Raw genomic sequence first — 22280 nt, forward strand, 5'->3', positions numbered from 1 at the left:
AGCAGTGAAAAGTTTTTATCGAGGATGTAAGGCATGTGTACGTGTAGGAAGAGAGGAAAGTGATTGGTTCTCAGTGAATGTAGGTTTGCGGTAGGGGTGTGGGATGTCTCCATGGTTGTTTAATTTGTTTATGGATGGGGTTGTTAGGGAGGTAAATGCAAGAGTCCTGGAAAGAGGGGCAAGTATGAAGTCTGTTGGGGATGAGAGAGCTTGGGAAGTGAGTCAGTTGTTGTTCGCTGATGATACAGCGCTGGTGGCTGATTCATGTGAGAAACTGCAGAAGCTGGTGACTGAGTTTGGTAAAGTGTGTGAAAAAAGAAAGTTAAGAGTAAATGTGAATAAGAGCAAGGTTATTAGGTACAGTAGGGTTGAGGGTCTAGTCAATTGGGAGGTAAGTTGAATGGAGCAAAACTGGAGGAAGTAAAGTGTTTTAGATATCTGGGAGTGGATCTGGCAGCGGATGGAACCATGGAAGCGGAAGTGGATCATAGGGTGGGGGAGGGGGCGAAAATCCTGGGAGCCTCGAAGAATGTGTGGAAGTCGAGAACATTATCTCGGAAAGCAAAAATGGGTATGTTTGAAGGAATAGTGGTTCCAACAATGTTGTATGGTTGCGAGGCGTGGGCTATGGATAGAGTTGTGCGGAGGAGGATGGATGTGCTGGAAATGAGATGTTTGAGGACAATGTGTGGTGTGAGGTGGTTTGATCGAGTAAGTAACGTAAGGGTAAGAGAGATGTGTGGAAATAAAAAGAGTGTGGTTGAGAGAGCAGAAGAGGGTGTTTTGAAATGGTTTGGGCACATGGAGAGAATGAGTGAGGAAAGATTGACCAAGAGGATATATGTGTCGGAGGTGGAAGGAACGAGGAGAAGTGGGAGACCAAATTGGAGGTGGAAAGATGGAGTGAAAAAGATTTTGTGTGGTCGGGGCCTGAACATGCAGGAGGGTGAAAGGAGGGCAAGGAATAGAGTGAATTGGATCGATGTGGTATACCGGGGTTGACGTGCTATCAGTGGATTGAATCAGGGCATGTGAAGCGTCTGGGGTAAACCATGGAAAGCTGTGTAGGTATGTATATTTGCGTGTGTGGACGTATGTATATACATGTGTATGGGGGTGGGTTGGGCCATTTCTTTCGTCTGTTTCCTTGCGCTACCTCGCAAACGCGGGAAACAGCGACAAAGCAAAAAAAAAAAAACTTTGATGACTAATCCATGTTTTTTATGCATTATTAACAGATGGAGAAACTGGGTGATCCGAGGCATCTTCACTTGGCTCATGATTGGTCTCTTCTGTTTGATCATCTATGTTGGCCCACTGGCTCTCATGTTCACGGTAAGCACTTATGGGAATAATAGATATCCAATCTATTTTCCATTCCCCTGGTCAGTAGCTGTTGATTTTGTGAATGTGGATGCACATGAGATGAGATTGAGAGGAGGTAATTTTTATGTATGATGGATCTTGCTAGAACAGAATAGAAGTAACCTTAATCCTTTTTTTTTTCTAAGCCAAATCAAAGTTTTACCAAACGTTAAGTCATTCGGCAACTTGAGGGTGGGTTATTTTGTGGACTGTATCTTTACCTGCTCCTCAGAGTTTTAGAACTGTACACTTTCATGGCTTTTCCAATAATTATGACCTGGCTCTTTTTAAAGACAGGTTTCTGATTTCTTTCAAACTTATAGATACTTTTATTTATCTCTTTTACCATTTTTGTTAACCTCTTTCTATTTCACTTAAGGCCTGGCTTTGACAAGGACTTTTGTCTGTGACTGGAACCTCCAGCATGAAAAGAGAGTGAGAGATGGGTAATGATATCCCTGAGATGGGGAGAATTGTTCTGTGTGATTGAGTTTTTGCTCTGGGGCTTATGATTACATTGTCAGACAAGATGAGACAAGCATAATGCTAAGAGGAAGAATCAGTGTACTTAGAATAATTGTACAGAGAGGAAGGTGTGTTCAGAAAGAATGCATAGTGGATTAATTATCCTATGCTATGCATGGATGTGGGATCATTGTTGTCATAGATACAAGTACCAAGAAATGAGAGTAGAGTTGATGATTCGCTTTTGCTGTTGGAATTATAGAGTCAATAGAATAAGGAAAGAAGATATTGATATGTGATGTGAGTAAGTCTTTAAAATGTTGCATGAATGAAAGCCCATTTAGATGATATGAGTATCATTCAATCATCAAATTTATGATGTGCAGATTTTTTATTTCATTTCTGACATGGAAATAGGTTTAAGCTAGTGGATTGATTTGACTGCAAAAGATAGGTTTGAGTTAGTGGATTGATTTGACTACAAAAAATAGGTGGATTGATTTGACTACAAGTTATCCTCCTCCAGGACCCCTTTTATGGGTATTCTGCAGCTTCAAGGCTGTGCTCCAATCAGGAGCTGTGAAATAGTGGACTCTTTTGAAGTGAAAAGTTCCATCATAAGACTACTCATTTTGGCCATATACAGGAATACAACTGAAGATGACTTCATTTGCTGTGTAACCACATGCAGGTGAAGTCTGGTAACTCTAGTAATTGAATTCATCATCAAGAATTTGGCTGTTCTGTGACAAACCATGTCATTTATTACCATACTGGAACAACCTGAAGTTTTACCATCAAGCTCATAGGCTGTATTTTATTAATGTTAATTTCCTGAATTTGACTTTACATTGTTCATAGTCTAAAACATGACCTTTTTACCAATATGCGCTGATGTGTCATCTTGTTTTATCATGTACATTTACCTCTTCAGATCAGCTGAGCAACTAGATGTTCAGATGACTTTGTCAATCCATTCATTGCATGCATAAAGTTGGTAAATGAAACTTGCTTGTGCCTAGAAGGAAATATAAATAACTTATGTTATTATTGTATATTTTATTATACTTAGTCGCTGTCTTCCGCATTAGCGACGTAGCACAAGGAAACAGACAAAAGAATGGCCCAACCCACCCACATACACATGTATATACATAACGCTCAGACATGCACATATACATACCAATACATTTCAGTGTATGCATACATATACATACACAGACATATACATATATACACATGTACATATTCATACGAGCTGCCTTCATCCATTCCCGTCGCCATCCCGCCACACAAGAAAAATGGCACCCCCTCCCCCTGCATGCGCGCAAGGTACTGCTAGGAAAAGACAACAAAGGCCACATTCGTTCACACTCAGTCTCTATCTGTCATGTCAGATGCACCAAAACCACAGCTCCCTTTCCACACCCAGGCCCCACAAAACTTTCCATGGTTTACCCCAGATGCTTCACATGCCTTGGTTTAATCCATTGACAGCATGTTGACCCCTGTATACCACATCATTCCAGTTCACTCTATTCCTGTATGTTCAGGCACCGATTGCTCAAAATCTTTTTCACTCCATCCTTTCACCTCTAATTTGGTCTCCCACTTCTCATTCCCTCCATCTTTCACACATGTATCCCCTTTGTCGATCTTTCCTCACTCATTCTCTCCATGTGACCAAACCATTTCAATACACCCTCTTCTTTCTCAACCACACTCTCTCTTACCTGTTCGTTACTTACTTGATTGAACCGCCTCAAACATCTCATTTCCAACACATCCACCCTCCTCCACACAACCCTATCTGTAGCCCATGCCTCACACCTGTATAACATTGTTGGAACTGCTATTTCTTTAAACATACCCATTTTTGCTCTCTGAGATAATGTTCTCACCTTCCACACATTCTTCAATGCTCCCAGAACCTTCGCTCCCTCCCCCATCCTGTGACTCACTTCCACTTCCATGATTCCATCTGCTGCTAAATCCACTCCCACTTCACTACCTCCAATTTTTCTCCATTCATACTTACCTCCCAATTAACTTGCCCCTCAACCCTACTGAACCTAATAACCTTGCTCATATTCACATTTACTCTCAGCTTTCTTCTTTCACACACTTTACCAAAGTCAGTCAACAACTTCCGCAGTTTCTCACCCAAATCAGCCTCTAGCGCTGTATCATCAGTGAATAACAACTGACTCACTTCTCAAGCCCTCTCATCCACAACAGACTGCTACTTGCCCCTCTCTCCAAAAGTCTTGCATTTACGTTCTGAACAACCCCATCCATAAACAAATTAAACAACCATGGAGACATCATGTACCCCTGCTGCAAACTGACATTCACTGGGAACCAATCACTTTCCTCTCTTCCTACTCGTATGCATGCCTTACATCCTTGGTAAAGACTTTTCACTGCTTCTAGCAACCTGCCTCCCACACCATATACTCTTAATACCTTCCACAAGGAATCTCTATCAACTCTATCATATGCCTTCACCAGATCCATAAATGCCACATACAAATCCATCTGTTTTTCTAAGTATTTCTCACGTATATTCTCCAAAGCGTGGGCTATAGATAGAGTAGTGCGGAGGAGGGTGGATGTGTTGGAAATGAGATGTTTGAGGACAATATGTGGTGTGAGGTGGTTTGATCGAGTAAGTAATGAAAGGGTAAGAGAGATATGTGGTAATAAAAAGAGTGTGGTTGAGAGAGCAGAAGAGGTTGTTTTGAAATGGGTTGGTCACATGGAGAGAATGAGTGAGGAAAGATTAACAAAGAGGATATATGTGTCAGAGGTGGAGGGAACGAGAAGTGGGAGACCAAATTGGAGGAGAAAAGATGGAGTGAAAAAGATTTTGAGCGATCGGGGTCTAAACATGCAGGAGGGTGAAAGGCGTGCAAGGAATAGAGTGAATTGGAACAGTGTGGTAAACCAGGGGTGATGTGTTGTCAGTGGATTGAACCAGGGCATGTGAAGCGTCTGGGGTAAACCATGGAAATTTTTGTGTTTCCTGGATGTGGAAAGGGAGCTGTGGTTTCAGTGCATTATACATGACAGCTAGAGACAGTGTGAACAAATGTAGCCTTTGTTGTCTTTTCCTAGTGCTACCTCACGCACATGTGGTGGGAGGGGGTTGTCATTTCATGTTTGGTGGGGTGGCGATAGGAATGAATAAAGGCAGCAAGTATGAATTATGTACATGAGTATATATGTATATGTCTGTGTATGTACATTGTATTGCCATTGTACAAAGGCAAAGGGGTTAAGAGTGAGTGCTCAAATTACAGAGGTATAAGTTTGTTGAGTATTCCTGGTAAATTATATGGGAGGGTATTGATTGAGAGGGTGAAGGCATGTACAGAGCATCAGATTGGGGAAGAGCAGTGTGGTTTCAGAAGTGGTAGAGGATGTGTGGATCAGGTGTTTGCTTTGAAGAATGTATGTGAGAAATACTTAGAAAAGCAAATGGATTTGTATGTAGCATTTATGGATCTGGAGAAGGCATATGATAGAGTTGATAGAGATGCTCTGTGGAAGGTATTAAGAATATATGGTGTGGGAGGCAAGTTGTTAGAAGCAGTGAAAAGTTTTTATCGAGGATGTAAGGCATGTGTATGTGTAGGAAGTGAGGAAAGTGATTGGTTCTCAGTGAATGTAGGTTTGCGGCAGGGGTGTGTGATGTCTCCATGGTTGTTTAATTTGTTTATGGATGGGGTTGTTAGGGAGGTGAATGCAAGAATTTTGGAAAGAGGGGCAAGTATGAAGTTTGTTGTGGATGAGAGAGCTTGGGAAGTGAGTCAGTTGTTGTTCGCTGATGATACAGCGCTGGTGGCTGATTCATGTGAGAAACTGCAGAAGCTGGTGACTGAGTTTGGTAAAGTGTGTGAAAAAAGAAAGTTAAGAGTAAATGTGAATAAGAGCAAGGTTATTAGGTACAGTAGGGTTGAGGGTCAAGTCAATTGGGAGGTAAGTTTGAATGGAGATAAACTGGAGGAAGTAAGGTGTTTTAGATATCTGGGAGTGGATCTGGCAGCGGATGGAACCATGGAAGCGGAAGTGAATCATAGGGTGGGGGAGGGGGCGAAAATCCTGGGAGCCTTGAAGAATGTGTGGAAGTCGAGAACATTATCTCGGAAAGCAAAAATGGGTATGTTTGAAGGAATAGTGGTTCCAACAATGTTATATGGTTGCGAGGCATGGGCTATGGATAGAGTTGTGCGCAGGAGGGTGGATGTACTGGAAATGAGATGTTTGAGGACAATGTGTGGTGTGAGGTGGTTTGATCGAGTAAGTAATGTAAGGGTAAGAGAGATGTGTGGAAATAAAAAGAGCATGGTTGAGAGAGCAGAAGAGGGTGTTTTGAAATGGTTTGGTCACATGGAGAGAATGAGTGAGGAAAGATTGACCAAGAGGATATTTGTGTCGGAGGTGGAGGGAACGAGGAGAAGTGGGAGACCAAATTGGAGGTGGAAAGATGGAGTGAAAAAGATTTTGTGTGATTGGGGCCTGAACATGCAGGAGGGTGAAAAGAGGGCAAGGAATAGAGTGAATTGGATCGATGTGGTATACCGGGGTTGACGTGCTGTCAGTGGATTGAATCAGGGCATGTGAAGCGTCTGGGGTAAACCATGGAAAGTTGTGTGGGGCCTGGATGTGGAAAGGGAGCTGTGGTTTCGGGCATTATTGCATGACAGCTAGAGACTGAGTGTGAACGAATGGGGCCTTTGTTGTCTTTTCCTAGTGCTACCTCGCACACATGAGGGGGGAGGGGGATGGTATTCCATGTGTGGCGAGGTGGCGATGGGAATGAATAAAGGCAGACAGTGTGAATTGCGTGCATGGGTATATATGTATGTGTCTGTGTGTGTATATATATGTGTACATTGAGATGTATAGGTTTGTATATTTGCGTGTGTGGACGTGTATGTATATACATTGTGTATGGGGGTGGGTTGGGCCATTTCTTTCGTCTGTTTCCTTGCGCTACCTCGCAAACGCGGGAGACAGCGACAAAGCTAAATAATATAAAAAAAATGTACATGTATGTATACGTTTGTGTATAGGTATGTATATGGAGTATAACATATACTTAATGTTTTCTTGAAGTTAGGGAAAGAGTAAAAGATATGGAAAAGGTAAAACTGCTACCTGTTTTGATGCACAGTCATTATCTTTTATATATGCATGCACTCTAGAAAATGATTAGAATAAAATTTTACAGTTTACCATTGTATGGATGGTTGTAACCCTGCAGATTATTGTAAGAAAGTTGAGCAAGTGAATATTGGGTATTTAATTATATAGGGACTTCAGTCATGCTTGTATGGTTTACAGTGCGGTTACTGTATTCACACTTGTATGTCTTCAGTTGGAATCGGGTGTACTTTATAGGTATGTAGAGGTGCCTTTTGTCACAAGATACCATGCTTTCCTCTGGAGCAAAATCTTAGAATGTCAGTTAACCATATGACAATGTGATAGTGTTGTTTTACCGTGTTGTACCCCTAAAAAGATCTAAGTGATTCTTGCTCCATGGCTCTAGCTATTTCCCATCCTTTATAATGGAGATATACATTATGTTTGAAATGTTATCATCCAAACACCAGTTGGTAATTGGTCATGCCCTCTCTCCAGTGCAGTAATTGTTGCTGAAACATACTGTCAGTGTATAGGTTTGGGTGTCAAAACTTCTTGTGAAATGTAAATTGCTGTTGGAATGGATAATGCATGTTACCTCCTTTTTCCTCTTATCTATGATAACATTGGACTGTTGATGGTAAATTCAGATGAAGCGAGGGAACATGACATGTACTTTTTTGCTTAAAAATTGTCTGACCATTTATAGATTATTTGAAGTATGAGTTTCAATAGAGAATATGGAGGAAGTAGAGTATTTTAGATGTCTTAGTGTGGATATGACAGCAAATAGAATCATGCGAGCAGAAGTGCGCCAAAGGGAGGTTGAGGTGATGAATATCCTGGGCACATTTGGGGATGTGTGGAAAGAAGTTCCGGGGCACATTGAGGAATGTGTGAGAAGAAAATCCAGGGTGTACTGAGGAATTTGTGGAGAAATAGGTCACTCTAAGGCTGAAAGTGGGTATGTTTAATAGTATAGTAGTCCCATCAGTGTTGTATTGATGTAAAGCATTGGCCTTAGAAATGTAAAGAGGAGGGTGGATGTGTTGTAAACAAAATGTGGTGTTAGAAGGGTTAATCAAGTATGGTTTGTTAAGATAAGAGGAAGGTGTAGTAATTTGAGGTGTATATATGAAAGAGCTAAAGAGGAAGGTGTGGTAATAAGAGGAGTATGTATGAGAGAGCAGAGGGTGTGCTGAAATGGTTTAGACATAAGAAAATGACTAGAGATTATATAAGTCAGAGATGGAGGGAACAAGAAAAAGGGGGGGGGGAACCATAGAGGAGGTGGAAGGATGGAGTAAAAGATGTTTTGAGTGTTCAGGGCCTGAACATGCAGGATGGTGTAAGATGAGCAAGGAACAGAATGAATTGGAGCAATGTAATGTACAAGGGACAACCTGATGTTAGTGGGCTCAAACAAGACAAATGAAGCAGCTAGGGGAAAGCATTGAAAGGTCTGTGGATAGGAGGCTCTAATTTTGGCACGTTATGCAAGATAGCTAGAACATGTATGGGAGTGAATGAGGCCATTTCTTCATCTGTTCTTGGTGCTGCCTCAATAATGAGGGGAAATGGCGAACATGTATGAAGAGAATGTGTTTACAGTTGATGGAGAGTTGTAGAATTGTGGTCTGGTAACAACCTTTTCATCGAATTCAGCATTTTTCCGATTCATGATTTGTAAGTAAGGAGACTTAGAAAGCTTATCGAAATTGCAGACATGTCTCTATCCTAAAAGAGGAGACTTGGTCACATGCTCCTGCCACCATGTCACATTGATATAAGTTGCTGGTGTACTTCACTTTCTATGATCAGTATTTTTTTTTAAAGTTGGCAAGCATTTAGATAGGGATGACTGTTTTTGGAAGTCTTATTATGTTGCGTATTGGAAGATGGTGTTTGGGATGCACTAACATTTTGTTGATTTTGCTATCAGGCACCTGTTGTCTGTGTCCAGAGATCACTTTCTCTACTCAAACAATTTCTTCATGAATGGGTTATACAGTCTGGGTAGCTTTCTCTCTCCCGTTCATTTCTAAGGCTTTTTCAGACTATGATTGTGGTGTATTGGTCAGTGTGAACATGTTATATATTATGAAAACCAGGTATTTATATGCTGTTGCTATAATCTGTATTATTAAAAGGTGGCCATGTCTGTCTCTCTGCACATATGCTGACGAAGTTGCTTGGTGAACAACCAACTCCCATCCACTTTTAGACATACGTAAGAAGGTTTGGATGGTATTGCAGTGGAATTTATTAAAAAAGGGGGTGACTGTATTGTTGACTGGTTGGTAAGGTTATTTAATGTATGTATGACTCATGGTGAGGTGCCTGAGGATTGGCGGAATGCTTGCATAGTGCCATTGTACAAAGGCAAAAGGGATAAGAGTGAGTGCTCAAATTACAGAGGTATAAGTTTGTTGAGTATTCCTGGTAAATTATATGGGAGGGTATTGATTGAGAGGGTGAAGGCATGTACAGAGCATCAGATTGGGGAAGAGCAGTGTGGTTTCAGAAGTGGTAGAGGATGTGTGGATCAGGTGTTTGCTTTGAAGAATGTATGTGAGAAATACTTAGAAAAGCAAATGGATTTGTATGTAGCATTTATGGATCTGGAGAAGGCATATGATAGAGTTGATAGAGATGCTCTGTGGAAGGTATTAAGAATATATGGTGTGGGAGGCAAGTTGTTAGAAGCAGTGAAAAGTTTTTATCGAGGATGTAAGGCATGTGTACGTGTGGGAAGAGAGGAAAGTGATTGGTTCTCAGTGAATGTAGGTTTGCGGCAGGGGTGTGTGATGTCTCCATGGTTGTTTAATTTGTTTATGGATGGGGTTGTTAGGGAGGTAAATGCAGGAGTTTTGGAAAGAGGGGCAAGTATGAAGTCTGTTGGGGATGAGAGAGCTTGGGAAGTGAGTCAGTTGTTGTTCGCTGATGATACAGCGCTGGTGGCGGATTCATGTGAGAAACTGCAGAAGCTGGTGACGGAGTTTGGTAAAGTGTGTGGAAGAAGAAAGTTAAGAGTAAATGTCAATAAGAGCAAGGTTATTAGGTACAGTAGGGTTGAGGGTCAAGTCAATTGGGAGGTGAGTTTGAATGGTGAGAGGCTGGAGGAAGTGAAGTGTTTTAGATATCTGGGAGTGGATCTGTCAGCGGATGGAACCATGGAAGCGGAAGTGGATCATAGGGTGGGGGAGGGGGCGAAAATTTTGGGAGCCTTGAAAAATGTGTGGAAGTCGAGAACATTATCCCGGAAAGCAAAAATGGGTATGTTTGAAGGAATAGTAGTTCCAACAATGTTGTATGGTTGCGAGGCGTGGGCTATGGATAGAGTTGTGCGCAGGAGGATGGATGTGCTGGAAATGAGATGTTTGAGGACAATGTGTGGTGTTGGGTGGTTTGATCGAGTAAGTAACGTAAGGGTAAGAGAGATGTGTGGAAATAAAAAGAGCGTGGTTGAGAGAGCAGAAGAGGGTGTTTTGAAATGGTTTGGGCACATGGAGAGGATGAGTGAGGAAAGATTGACCAAGAGGATATATGTGTCGGAGGTGGAGGGTACGAGGAGAAGAGGGAGACCAAATTGGAGGTGGAAAGATGGAGTGAAAAGGATTTTGTGTGATCGGGGCCTGAACATGCAGGAGGGTGAAAGGAGGGCAAGGAATAGAGTGAATTGGAGCGATGTGGTATACAGGGGTTGACGTGCTGTCAGTGGATTGAATCAAGGCATGTGAAGCGTCTGGGGTAAACCATGGAAAGCTGTGTAGGTATGTATATTTGCGTGTGTGGACGTGTGTATGTACATGTGTATGGGGGGGGTTGGGCCATTTCTTTCGTCTGTTTCCTTGCGCTACCTCGCAAACGCGGGAGACAGCGACAAAGTATAAAAAAAAAAAAAAAAAAAAAAAAAAAAAAAAAAGAAGTTCTCAGATGCGCAGCTTACCCTTACACAGAGGTGCCAGTAATTCATCCATTTTCTTAGCATTACTGAAATTCTTGGGTGTTAAAATGAATTTTCAGAAAAATATTTTGTTGTGTGCAAGAAGTCTGTATCAGCAACATGGAAGGTATGAGGAGCAAAGATGGCAGGAGTGAGTGATTGGAACCTCTGTTTGATGCCATTCACTATTCAGGTGTGTTGGCCATGTAGGGAGAGAGTGTTGGTGGTGAGGGAGGGAGAGAGTAGTGGTTGTAAGGTTTTGGTGGTGAAGAAGGAAGCACATGGTGGCAGTGAGTGAGAGTGTAGCAGCCAGGATGGGAGGGTGTTGTGGCCTCAGTGTGGGTGCAAGGTAGTCTCTGCAGGATCGAGTGAATGAGGGCCTCAAGGGTGCAAGTCTGCTTGTTATTTTTTATTTTCAGCCATCTATTCTTTCACTGTTTATGTTTTTTGGTGCTCACTTATGTTTTCAGAGTTTTAACTACACCTAAAGGTGACTTGTATCACATTTTGCTGTTTTGATTATTTTAGAGGGTGTAGGTGTGCTTTTTAATTTCTTCATATCTTTTAGAAAATTAATACATTTACAATAAGGTGTTACTCTTTTTCATGAAAGTGGTATTGATTGAAACTTTGTTAAAGATGGTATTTGCTGACACTTTCCATGTTTCACAGACATTACTGGTCCAGGTGTGGTGCTTCAAGGAGATCATAAACATCGGCTACTCTGTTTACCGTATGCATGGTCTGCCATGGTTCAGGTCTCTGTCCTGGTGGTTTTTGATCACAAGCAACTATTTCTTTTATGGAGAGTCGCTAGTGGCTGACTACTTCAGTGTTATTTTCTCTAAAAGTGTAAGTAATCTTTTCTGAAACTAGAGGGAGGGTTTATTAAGGAAAATGTTTAGTTTCATTTTTCATTTATGGGGAATGTACTCTTAAGTATTTCAGAATCATAAGACAAAATATCATGTTCATGTTACAGATTTGTGACCTTTTTTTGAAGTTAAAAGATAAATCTTATCCTTCATTGATAAAGATGAACTTTCTACTCTTCCAATCAGTTTGCAATAACCTTTATTTATTGAATGATTGAACAGACTATATGCTAAAGTTGCCAGTTGTCATTTGGTGTGTTCCTTTTTCATTCATAGTTGAGCATATCTACTAATGGCATGTGAGGTTTGATATTTTATGCATGGATGCTGGATTTTTCTCCCTTAGGATGTTCTGAATGAAAAGTTTTGGTAATTTTAATACTTTTTCATGTTACATGTTAAAACAAATGTGGAGCTTACTTTCCTTGATGGTTAAAGGACAGTCAGTTTTCCAGTTTATTTTTGTATCAGAAGGACTTGTATTCAGATAAATGGTAAAGCTGTCAGTAAACATCAGTTAGAAAGATTATGTATAAGTGATTTTTTTCGTACTTTATCGCTATTTCCCATGTGAACGAGGTACTGCCAGGAACAGATGTAAAACGCTGCATATGCTCACATCCCCTCTGTAGCTGTCATGTGTAATGGACCAAAACCACAGCTTCCTATCTACATCCAGGTCACATAGGTCTTTCCATGGTTCAACCCATGGTTTATATGCCCTGGTTCTGGCTATTGATGTCATGTCAACCCCTGTACACCTTGCACCCTCCTGCATGTTCATGCCCTGATCACTCCAAATCTTTTCCACTCCATTCTTCTATCTCCAATTTGGTCTTCCTGTTCTTGTCCTTCCAATTCTGGTACATACACCCTCTTTATCAACCATTCCCCTCAGTCTTTCTTAATTTACAAACCATTTCAGCACAACCTTTTTAGCTCTCTCAACTACTCTCCTTTCACTCTTTTTATTACCACAGCTCTCTCTTACCCTATCTTGCTTAATCATACCACCTCAATCGTCCTCAAACATTTCATTTCCAGCACATCCTCCCTTCTCTGCACAGCCTTATCTATAGCTCATGCCTTGCATCAATATGATATTGATGGGACTGCTATACCTTCAAACATGGCCAATTTTGCCTTCCAAGATAACGTTCTCTTTCCACACATTCTTCAGCGCTCCCAGAACCTTTGCCCTCTCACCCACCTTGTGACATACTTCGGCTTCCTTGGTTCCACTTGCTGCCATGTCCTCTCCCAAGTATCTAAAACACTTCACTTCCTCCAGTTTTCTCCATTCAATTTCATACCCCAACTGACCTGGCCTTCAACTCATAAAACTAATAACCTTGCTTTTATTCATATTTACACTCAACTTCCTTCTTTCACACTGTCCTCCAAACTCAGTCACCAATTCTCACTTGAATCTGCCACCAGTGCTGTATCATCTGCAAACAACAGCTGACCCTTTTCCCACAGACTGCATACTTGTCCCTCACCAAGACTCTCACATTTACCTTCCTCACCACCCCATCCATAAACAAATTAAACAACCACGATGGCATCATGCACCCCTGTCGCAGACCACTCTTCACTTGGAACCATTCTACCTCCTCTCTTACTACTCATACACATGCCTCACACCCTCGGTGAAAACTTCTCAATGCTTCTTGCAGCTTTTCTCCCACATTACATATTCTTAAGACCTTCCACAAGTCATCTCTATCAACCCCATCATATGCTTTCTCTAGATCCATAAATGCCTCAGAAATCCATGTTTCTCCAAGTATTTTTAACTTGCATTCTGTAAAGCAAACACCTGATCCACACATCCTCTGCCTCTTCTGTAAACATGCTGCTTCCCCACAGTCTGATGCTCTGTACTTGCCTTCACCCTGTCAATCAGTTCTTTCCCATACAACTTACCAGGTACAATCAACATACCTTTATCTCTGTAGTTTGAACACTCACTTTTATCCCCTTTGCCTTTATAGAGTGGCACTATACATACATTCTCCCTTTATTAATGTGTGGAGTAAGGATATATACTCTCTTCCTGTTTTTGGATCTTTAATTCCTTTTTATAAAGATTTCAGGAATGAATATTATTACAGCTGTTCATGTAAAAAAGATATAAAAGTGATAGACAAATTGATTTTGTTTTAATTCGTTAGATAGACAAATATCTAGACAGTGCTTATCCTCCTTGAAGGCTCAAGCTGGGGTGTCTAGATGTTTGTGGATGTAACCAAGATGAGAAGAAAGGAGAGGTAGGTAGTTTGTTTGAGAAAAGGTACTTGGATGTTCTGGTTGTGAGTGAAACAGAGCACTAGGGTAGAGGTGAAGATTGGTTTGGGAATGCCCTAGGTGGTAAAGTTAGGGGTTGGTGTGAGGGCAAGAGCTACAGAAGGGTTAGCATTACTTATCAAGCTGGGGTTGTGGGAATGAATGAAAGATTGTAGGGAAGTGAGCTCTAGACTGATGTCAGTAGAAATGAAGTGAAGTGCAAGAGATAGGTGAGTTTTAGTGCTTGTACACCTGGCTGTGAGATGGACAATGATAAGCAAGTGTTTTGGAAGCAGTTGAGTGAATGTTTCAACAGTTTTGATGCTAGAGGTCGAGTATTAGTGATGGATGATTTGAATGCGAGAGTAAGTTATGTGGCAGCTGAGGGTACAATTATGGAAAATGGATTATTCAGCGAGTTGAGCAGGACTATTAAACAGCTTGTGGAGTTGCATGCCGAAAAAGGTCTAGTGATTAGGAATATCAAGTTTAAAAAGAGGGACAAACATAAGTATATGTGGGTGAGTAGGAAAAATGATCAGAGGGTATGATTAGATTACATACTGATTGAAAGACATGCAAAAGAGAGACTCTTTGAATGTGAATTTATTGAGAGGGCCACTTGATGGGATGTATAAGGAAGCAAGTGTGAAGTTCTGTAGAATTTTTCAGAAAAGAGGAAACGCCACGAGGGAGAAGGTGGTGAAAGTAAGTGAGCTCAGAAAAGAAGCATTTTTGAAGAAATACATGGAGAGATTAGGTGTAGAATTTCAAAAGATAAGGGAAGTGGGTGAGGAATGGTAGATATTTAGGGAAGCATTCCCAGCATGTTATGCAGAAGGTGGGCAGATGATAGAGGGTAGTGAGCGGTGGGATGACAGAATAAAGTTACTTGTCAAAGAGAAATGAGAGGTATATGGGTGGTATTTACAAGGAGAGAGTGCAAATGATTGGTAGATGGTCAAGAAAGCAAATGGTTGGGAGATGCACACGGCAAAACAGTTGGAGGTCAAGAGGAAGGTGCTGAGGTTGAAAGAAAGAGCAGCAAGTGTTGGGGTGAGTGAGGGTCGGTAAACTTCAGGGAGAATAAGATATTTTGGAAGGAGGTTAATAATGTGAGAAAAACAAGAGAAGAAATGGGAACTCAATGAAAGGGTCAAATGGGGAAGTGGTAACAGGTAGTGATGAGGTAAGGAGAGGGAGTGAGTATTTTGAGGGACAGTTGATGAATGTTTGATGATAGGGCAATAGATGTAGGGTGTTTGGACCAGGAAAAGTATGCAAGCTGAGAAACTTGGAAAGTGGTTTGGTGACTAGAGAGGAGGTGTTGGAAGCCTTGCAGGTGATGAAATGTAGCAGGCAGCTGGAGTGAACGGTATTACGATTTAATTTCTTCAGAAAGGGAGTGGCTGTGTTGTTGATTGGTTTGTAAGGATTTTCAGTGCATTTGTGGATCTTGTTGAGGTGCCTAAGTATTGGCACCATTGTGTAAAGAAAAGGGGGACAGAGGTGAGTGTTCAGTACAAATGTATAAGTTTGTTAAGTGTACGGTGGAGTGGTGATAGCGAGGGTGAATACATGTTCAAAGGACCAGACTGGGAAGAAGCAGTGTGGTTTATGAGTGGCGGATTATGTGTGTATCAGGTGTTTGATTTCAAAAACGTGTGAGAAATTCTTAAACATAAGTGTATGGTAGCATGGATCTTGATATAAAGCATATGATAGGGTCTTAAGGATATGGCTTGGAAGGAAAGCTGCTAGAAGCAGTGAGAAGTTTCTGTCAAGAGTGTGAGGCATGTGTTTGGGTTAGAAGAGAGGAGATAGAATTTTTCCAAGTTGATCTCCTGCAGGGGTTTGTGATGTAACTATGGTCGTTTGATTTGTTTATGGTTTAGGTGGTGAGGGAAGTAAAAAACACGTGTCTTGGAGAGAGGGTTGAGAATACAGTTTGCACAGGATGAGGGGTTATAAGAAGTGTCAGTTGTTTGCTGATGAAACAGCACTGGTGGCAGATTTGAGAGAGAGACTGTAAGAGTTGGTGATTGAGTTTGGAAGTGTGTGTGAAAGGAGAAAATTGAAAGTAAATGTGAATAAAAACATTTTTTTTTATTTAGCAGGTCAGAGGGTTAGGTTATCTTGAATGAGTTAGAACAGAGAAAATCTGAAAGAAGTGAAATGTTTCAAGATAATTGGGAGCGGGCATGGCAGCAAATGGAACCATAGAAGTAGAATTGAGTCATAGGGTAGGTGAGGAGGCAAAGGTTTTGGAAACATTCATGAATGTTTGGAAAGAAAAGTTCTTATCTGGGAGGGCAAAAATAGATATGTTAGAAGGTACAGTAGCCACGATGATGATGTAGGGATGCTAGACATGGTGTATAGACAAGGATGTGCAGAAGAGGGTTGATGTGTTGGATATGAAATGTTTTACGACAATTTATGGTGAGAGGTGGTTTGGTCAGGTAAGTAGTAAAAGGGTAAGAGAAAGAGGTGTGTTAATAAGAAGTGTTTAGTTGACAGAGCAAAAGAGTGTGTGCTGAAATGATTTGGACATATGGAGACAATGAGTAAGGAGAGGTTGACAGAGAGGATATATGTGTCATTAGTGAAGGGAAAAAGAATGGTAAGTCCAAACTGGAGATTGAAGGATGGAGTAAAAATTTTCTGAGTGGTCGGGTCGGGACTTGAACATGGAGGAGGATGAAAGGAGTTCTGTCAGTAGACTGAATCAGGCCTTGTGAAACACAAGGGAGAAACCATGGAAAGGTTTGTCAGACCTGGTTGTGGATAGAGGGTTACGGTTTTGGTACGCTGCACATCACAGCTATAGGATGGATATGAGCTAATGCATCCTTTCTTCATCTGTTCTTGGCATTACCTCGCTAATACAGGAAACACCAGACAAGTAAAAATTTTCAAACATTATTGTTAAAAGAACAGCTTAAGCTATGTCTTCATGAAAATTGAAGTCTCACAGGGTTATTTTAATCTTTATAAGTATGAACTTACATGTGCCATTTTACTTTTCATAACATGATTTATCTCTCAGAGGATACAGATTGATAGATAGATTGATATCAAAAGTTTGAGTACATGAGAGTGTATCTACATTATTCTTCTTTTTATATATAACATGTAATATCTCCCTTTATAACAAAGTGATATCTTAGCCAGGCTGCCAAATAAATTACTGTTTTTGGAAGGGATCTTCCTTTTACCCGGTATGTTTCACTTTCTCACAGCACCACTTTTGTTTCTTTTACATATTTATAGACTTTGATATCTATTAAAGGCTGCTTTTACCCTATTATTAATGTTACTCTTTTCTCTTGTGTCTTTCTCTAAATTTCCCTATGTACTTTTTTCTCCATTTGTATGTTTTATTTGAAAGCACTTGTTCTGTTCACATAAGCCTTTAGTTTTAAATAATTATCAACTATTTCACATTAAGGATCTTGAAATATGTTGCGTCTGTGTTCGTAATTTTGTAGATTGGTTGTGTCAATAACAGATAATATAGTGTACATTACTGTGGCAGTTGAGGGTATATTTAGGAGGCATGGAGTATTGAGTATTATGGGTGGAAATGGTGAACAGGCTGTGGAGTAATGTGCTAAAAGAGGACTGGTGATTGGGAATACCTGGTTTAAAAAAGGGACATGCACAAGCATACATATGTGAGTAGAGATGGTCAGCAGGCATTATTGGTTTACGTATTAATTGATAGGCGAATGAGGGCAAATGAGAGTTGGGGTGAGAGAGTATCATAAACTCTAGGGAAAATAAAAACGTTTTGGAAAGAGGTAAATAATGTAAAAATGACAAGATCAAATGGGAACATCACTGAAGGGGGCAAAAGGGAAATTTATAGTATATAGTGATCAAATGAGGAGATGGAGTGAATATTATGAAGGATTGTTAAGTGTGTTTGATGATAGAATGGAATATGTAAGGTTTTCATTGGGGTGGTATGCAAAGTGAGAGAGAGTCATAGAGAGTGGTTTGTTGGAATGGATGTATAGTGCCATTGTATTAAGGCAAGGGGTATAAAGGTGAGTGTTCAAACTACAGGGGTATAAGTTTGTTGAGTATACCTGGTAAGTTGTATGGGGGGTATTGATTGAGAGGGTGAAGGCATGTACAGAGCATCAGATTGGGTAGGAGCATTGTGGTTTTTGAAGTGGTAGAGGATGTATGGATCATGTGTTTGCTATAAAGAATGTGTTAGAAAAACAGATATGTATGTGGTATTTGTGGATCTGGAGAAGGCATATGTTAGGGTTGATAGAAAAGTTTTGTGGAAGTGATAGAAAAGTTTTGTGGAAGTATTAAGAATATATGGTGTGGGATGTAGGCTGCCAAAAGCAGTGAAAAGTTTTTATCAAGGGTGTAAAGCGTGTGCATGAGTAGGAACAAAGAAGAGTGAATGGTTCCAAGTAAAGGTTAGTCACTGGCAGGTATGTGTGATGACACCATGGTTGTTTAATTTGTTTATGGATGGGGTGGTAAAGGAGGTGAATGCAAGAGTTGGAGAGAGGGGCAAGTATGCAGTTTGTTGGGGATAAGAGGGCCTAGGAAGTGAGTCAGTTGTTGTTTGCTGATGAAACAGCACTGGCGTATCACCTCTGTACACAAGTGTTCATGTGTAATGCACCGAAACCACAGCTCCCTATCCACATCTAGCCATACAGACCTTTCCATGGTTTACTTCGCACATTTCACATTCCCTGGTTCAGTCCATTGAAGGCACATCGACCCCAGTATACCACATTGTTCTAATTCATTCTATTCTGTGCATGCCTGTCTTCCTCTTGCATGATTATGCCCCTATCACTGAAAATCTTTTTTGCTCCATCCTTCCATCTCCAATTTGGTCTCCCAGTTCTCCTTGTTTCCTCCACTTCTGACACACATATCCTCTTTGTCAACCTTTCCTCACTCATTCTCTCTATATGTCCAAACCATTTTAACACTTTTCTGCTCTCACAACCACACTTTTTTTTATTACCACACATCTCTCTTACTCTCATTACTTATTCAGTCAAACCATCTCACACCACATACTGTCCTTAAACATTTCATTTACAACACATCCACCATCCTCCACACAACCCTATTTATAGCCCATACCTCGCAACTATATGATATTGGAACTACTGTTCCTTCAAATATATCCATTTTTGCCCTTGTAGATAATGTTCTGTCTTCCCACACATTCTTCTTCACTCCCAGAACCTTCGCCCACTCCCCCACCACTTCTGCTTCCATGGCTTCATGCACTGCCAAGTACACACCCAGGTATCTAAAACACTTGACTTCTTCCAGTTTTTCTCCATGTAAACTTCCATACCAACTAACCTGATCCTCAACCCTGCTGAACCTAATAATCTTGCTTTTATTTACATTCACAGTCAGCTCTCTCTTTTTACATGCTCTTTGAAGTTTCTCTCTCAAATCAGCAACCAGTGCTGTATCATCATCAAACAGCAACTGACTCACTTCCCATGCCCTCTCATCCCCATACTCACCGCTCTCTCCAAAACTCATGCATTTACCTCCCTCACCACCCAATTCTTAAAGAGATGAAACAATCATAGTGATATCACACACCTCTGTTGCAGACCGACCTTCATTGTGAACCATTCTCTCTCCTCTCTTCCTACTTGTACACATGCTGTACACCCTTGATTAAAAAGTCCTCACTGCTTCTAGCAGCTGACCTGCCTCACCATATATTCTTGATACCTTCCACAAAGCATCTCTATCTGCCTTATCATATGCCCTTTCCAGATCCATAAATGCCATATACAAATCCATCTGTTTTACTAAGTATTTCTCATGAACATCCTTCAAAGCAAACACCTGTGATCCACACATCCTCTACCTTTTCTGAAACCACACTGTTCCTCCCCAATCTGATGCTCTGTACATGCCTTCACCCTTTCAATCAATACCCTCCCATACAACTTACCAGGTATTCTCAGTAAACTTATACATCTGTAGTTTGAACACTCACCTTTATTCTCTTTGCCTTTATATAATAGCACTATACATGCATTCCACCAATCCTCATGCTCTTCACCATGATCCATGCATACACTGAATATCCTTACCAACCAGTCAGCAACGCAGTCACCCCCTTTCTTAATAAATTCAAGTGCCTTACCATCCATTCCCACCACCTTGCCACATTTCATCTTCCATAAGGCTTTCAACACCTCTCTCTTCACCAAAATGTGCTCTCTATGACTGTCTCACTTCACATACCACCGTGACCAAACACCCAACATCTGCCACTCTGTCATCGAACATATATAACAATCCCTCAAAATACCCATTTCATCACCTCCACACTTTATCACTACCAGTTATTACTTCCCCTTTTTCCCCCTTCACCAATGTTCCCGTTTGCTCTCTTATCTTTTGCACATTGTTTACCTCCTTCCAAAACATCTTTTTATTTTTCCTAAAGTTTAATGATACTTTCTCACCTTAAGTCTTATTTGCCCTCTTTATCAATCCCTTCACCTTTCTCTTGACCTCCTGCTGCATTCTCTAATATATATCCCATTCATTTGCATGCTTTCATTGTAAGTACTGCCCAAACTCCTATCTTTTCTCTTTCATCAGCAACTTTACTTTTTCATCCCACCACTCACTACCCTTTCAAATTTATCTCTCACTCTATCATGGTTCAGAAACAAGTCTCCTAAGACTCTTAATCCTGTATGATGAAATACAGGAAGTTTTACAATTCAGTTTTTTCCAAACAGGACATCATGAGGTGGTTGATTGCCTACCACCGTTTTACATCATTTACTATGTACATCATTGGATTTGTGTGGTTCGTACTTTCCCTCAAGAAGAAGTACTATATGCGACAGTTCTCTCTGTTTGCATGGACACATGTTGCTTTGCTTATTGTAGTCACCCAGAGCTACCTTATCATCATCAACATCTTCCATGGCATGATATGGTTCATCGTACCCGTCTCCATGATTGTCATCAATGATGTCATGGCATATATGTTTGGATTCTTCTTTGGTAAAACCCCATTGATTCAGCTTAGTCCAAAGAAGACCTGGGAAGGCTTCATCGGGGGTGGCATTTCTACTCTTATCCTTGGGATGCTGGTAAGTACTTGGACTTATCCCCTGTAATTGTCATAACATTATTACATATTAGCTTAGATATTTCAGTTTTATAGTCAGGGATGCACAATCATGATTTTAAGATAAAATTATGAACACAGATCAGATGAAAGTGTTTGTAGTTGTAGCCCATTAAAAGATGTGTTTGTAAAGTCATAGTGATCCTCTTCCTTCTTCTTAAAAGTAAATGTTCACCATGATTTGTGAGCCAGTGCATTCTTCTTCTGGTTGAAGTATTTCTGGGTTAGTATTTAAAGTAAGTCAGTCAGCTAACTGTAAACACATTTCCTTAACATATTTTTGAAAAATCAAGCATAGAATTATGATCTTAAAGCAACAGTCAGTTATATTACAGCTGTTTTCCATGGGAGTTTGATCTTTTCATGCTGCTTCTAATTTATGAGACATAATGGTACAAAAAGTTACAAATATGGTGATTGGTAAAGTATACAGAGAATTAGAAAATATAAGATTGAGGACCTTTTTGGCAAAAGAAGATGTGCCAGTTTATGAAAGGTATTGGAGGTCACAGGGTCATATCAGTCTGGATGAAGAAATGCCAAAAATTTTTGAATAGTATAGGTAACTGACAGTAAAGTTTAGCAAGGATGATATTAGGAAACTGAACTTCCAGATGTGGATAGCATCATGCATTGAAAAAAAAAATTGGCAAAAAGAGATAGACTGCTGAAGAAATGGATTGATGCAATGAGAAAGTTGAAGAGAGTTAGGGAATATTTCAGATGAAGATGTTTGTGGAAGCATTTTGTACATAGAGGTGTATGGTTGGAGACATTGGTTTTACTTTGATTTGCTTTGTCAAAAGTGAAAAGGTAAGAAGTGCTTTCATAAATGCTTTGTTATAACACACTAGCTTTTCAGCTGGCCTTGAACCTAATTTCATAGCTTTGATCATTTTGGGCTTTAAAGCTGTGATCATCTTGGGTACTTATAATGGAAAGACATAATCCTTGTGGGTAGTAGAGGTAGGCAGCCACCTACTAGGGAAGTATATTATTGGTACTACCCACCAAGGTA

General features: G+C 40.5%; 1 protein-coding gene across 1 annotated transcript in view; it reads left to right on the forward strand.

Moving 5' to 3' along the window:
• Positions 1-22280, forward strand: part of Cds (CDP-diacylglycerol synthase) — a 78665-nt gene that overhangs the window by 44430 nt on the left and 11955 nt on the right. The window contains exons 3-5 of the mRNA XM_071671346.1: positions 1239-1335; positions 11600-11779; positions 20865-21224. Of these exons, the coding sequence (XP_071527447.1) occupies positions 1239-1335; positions 11600-11779; positions 20865-21224 (637 nt within the window). The remainder of the gene's footprint in view (positions 1-1238; positions 1336-11599; positions 11780-20864; positions 21225-22280) is intronic.

This window comes from Panulirus ornatus, chromosome 16 (genome assembly GCF_036320965.1).
Source record: "Panulirus ornatus isolate Po-2019 chromosome 16, ASM3632096v1, whole genome shotgun sequence".
Lineage (NCBI taxonomy): Eukaryota > Metazoa > Arthropoda > Malacostraca > Decapoda > Palinuridae > Panulirus > Panulirus ornatus.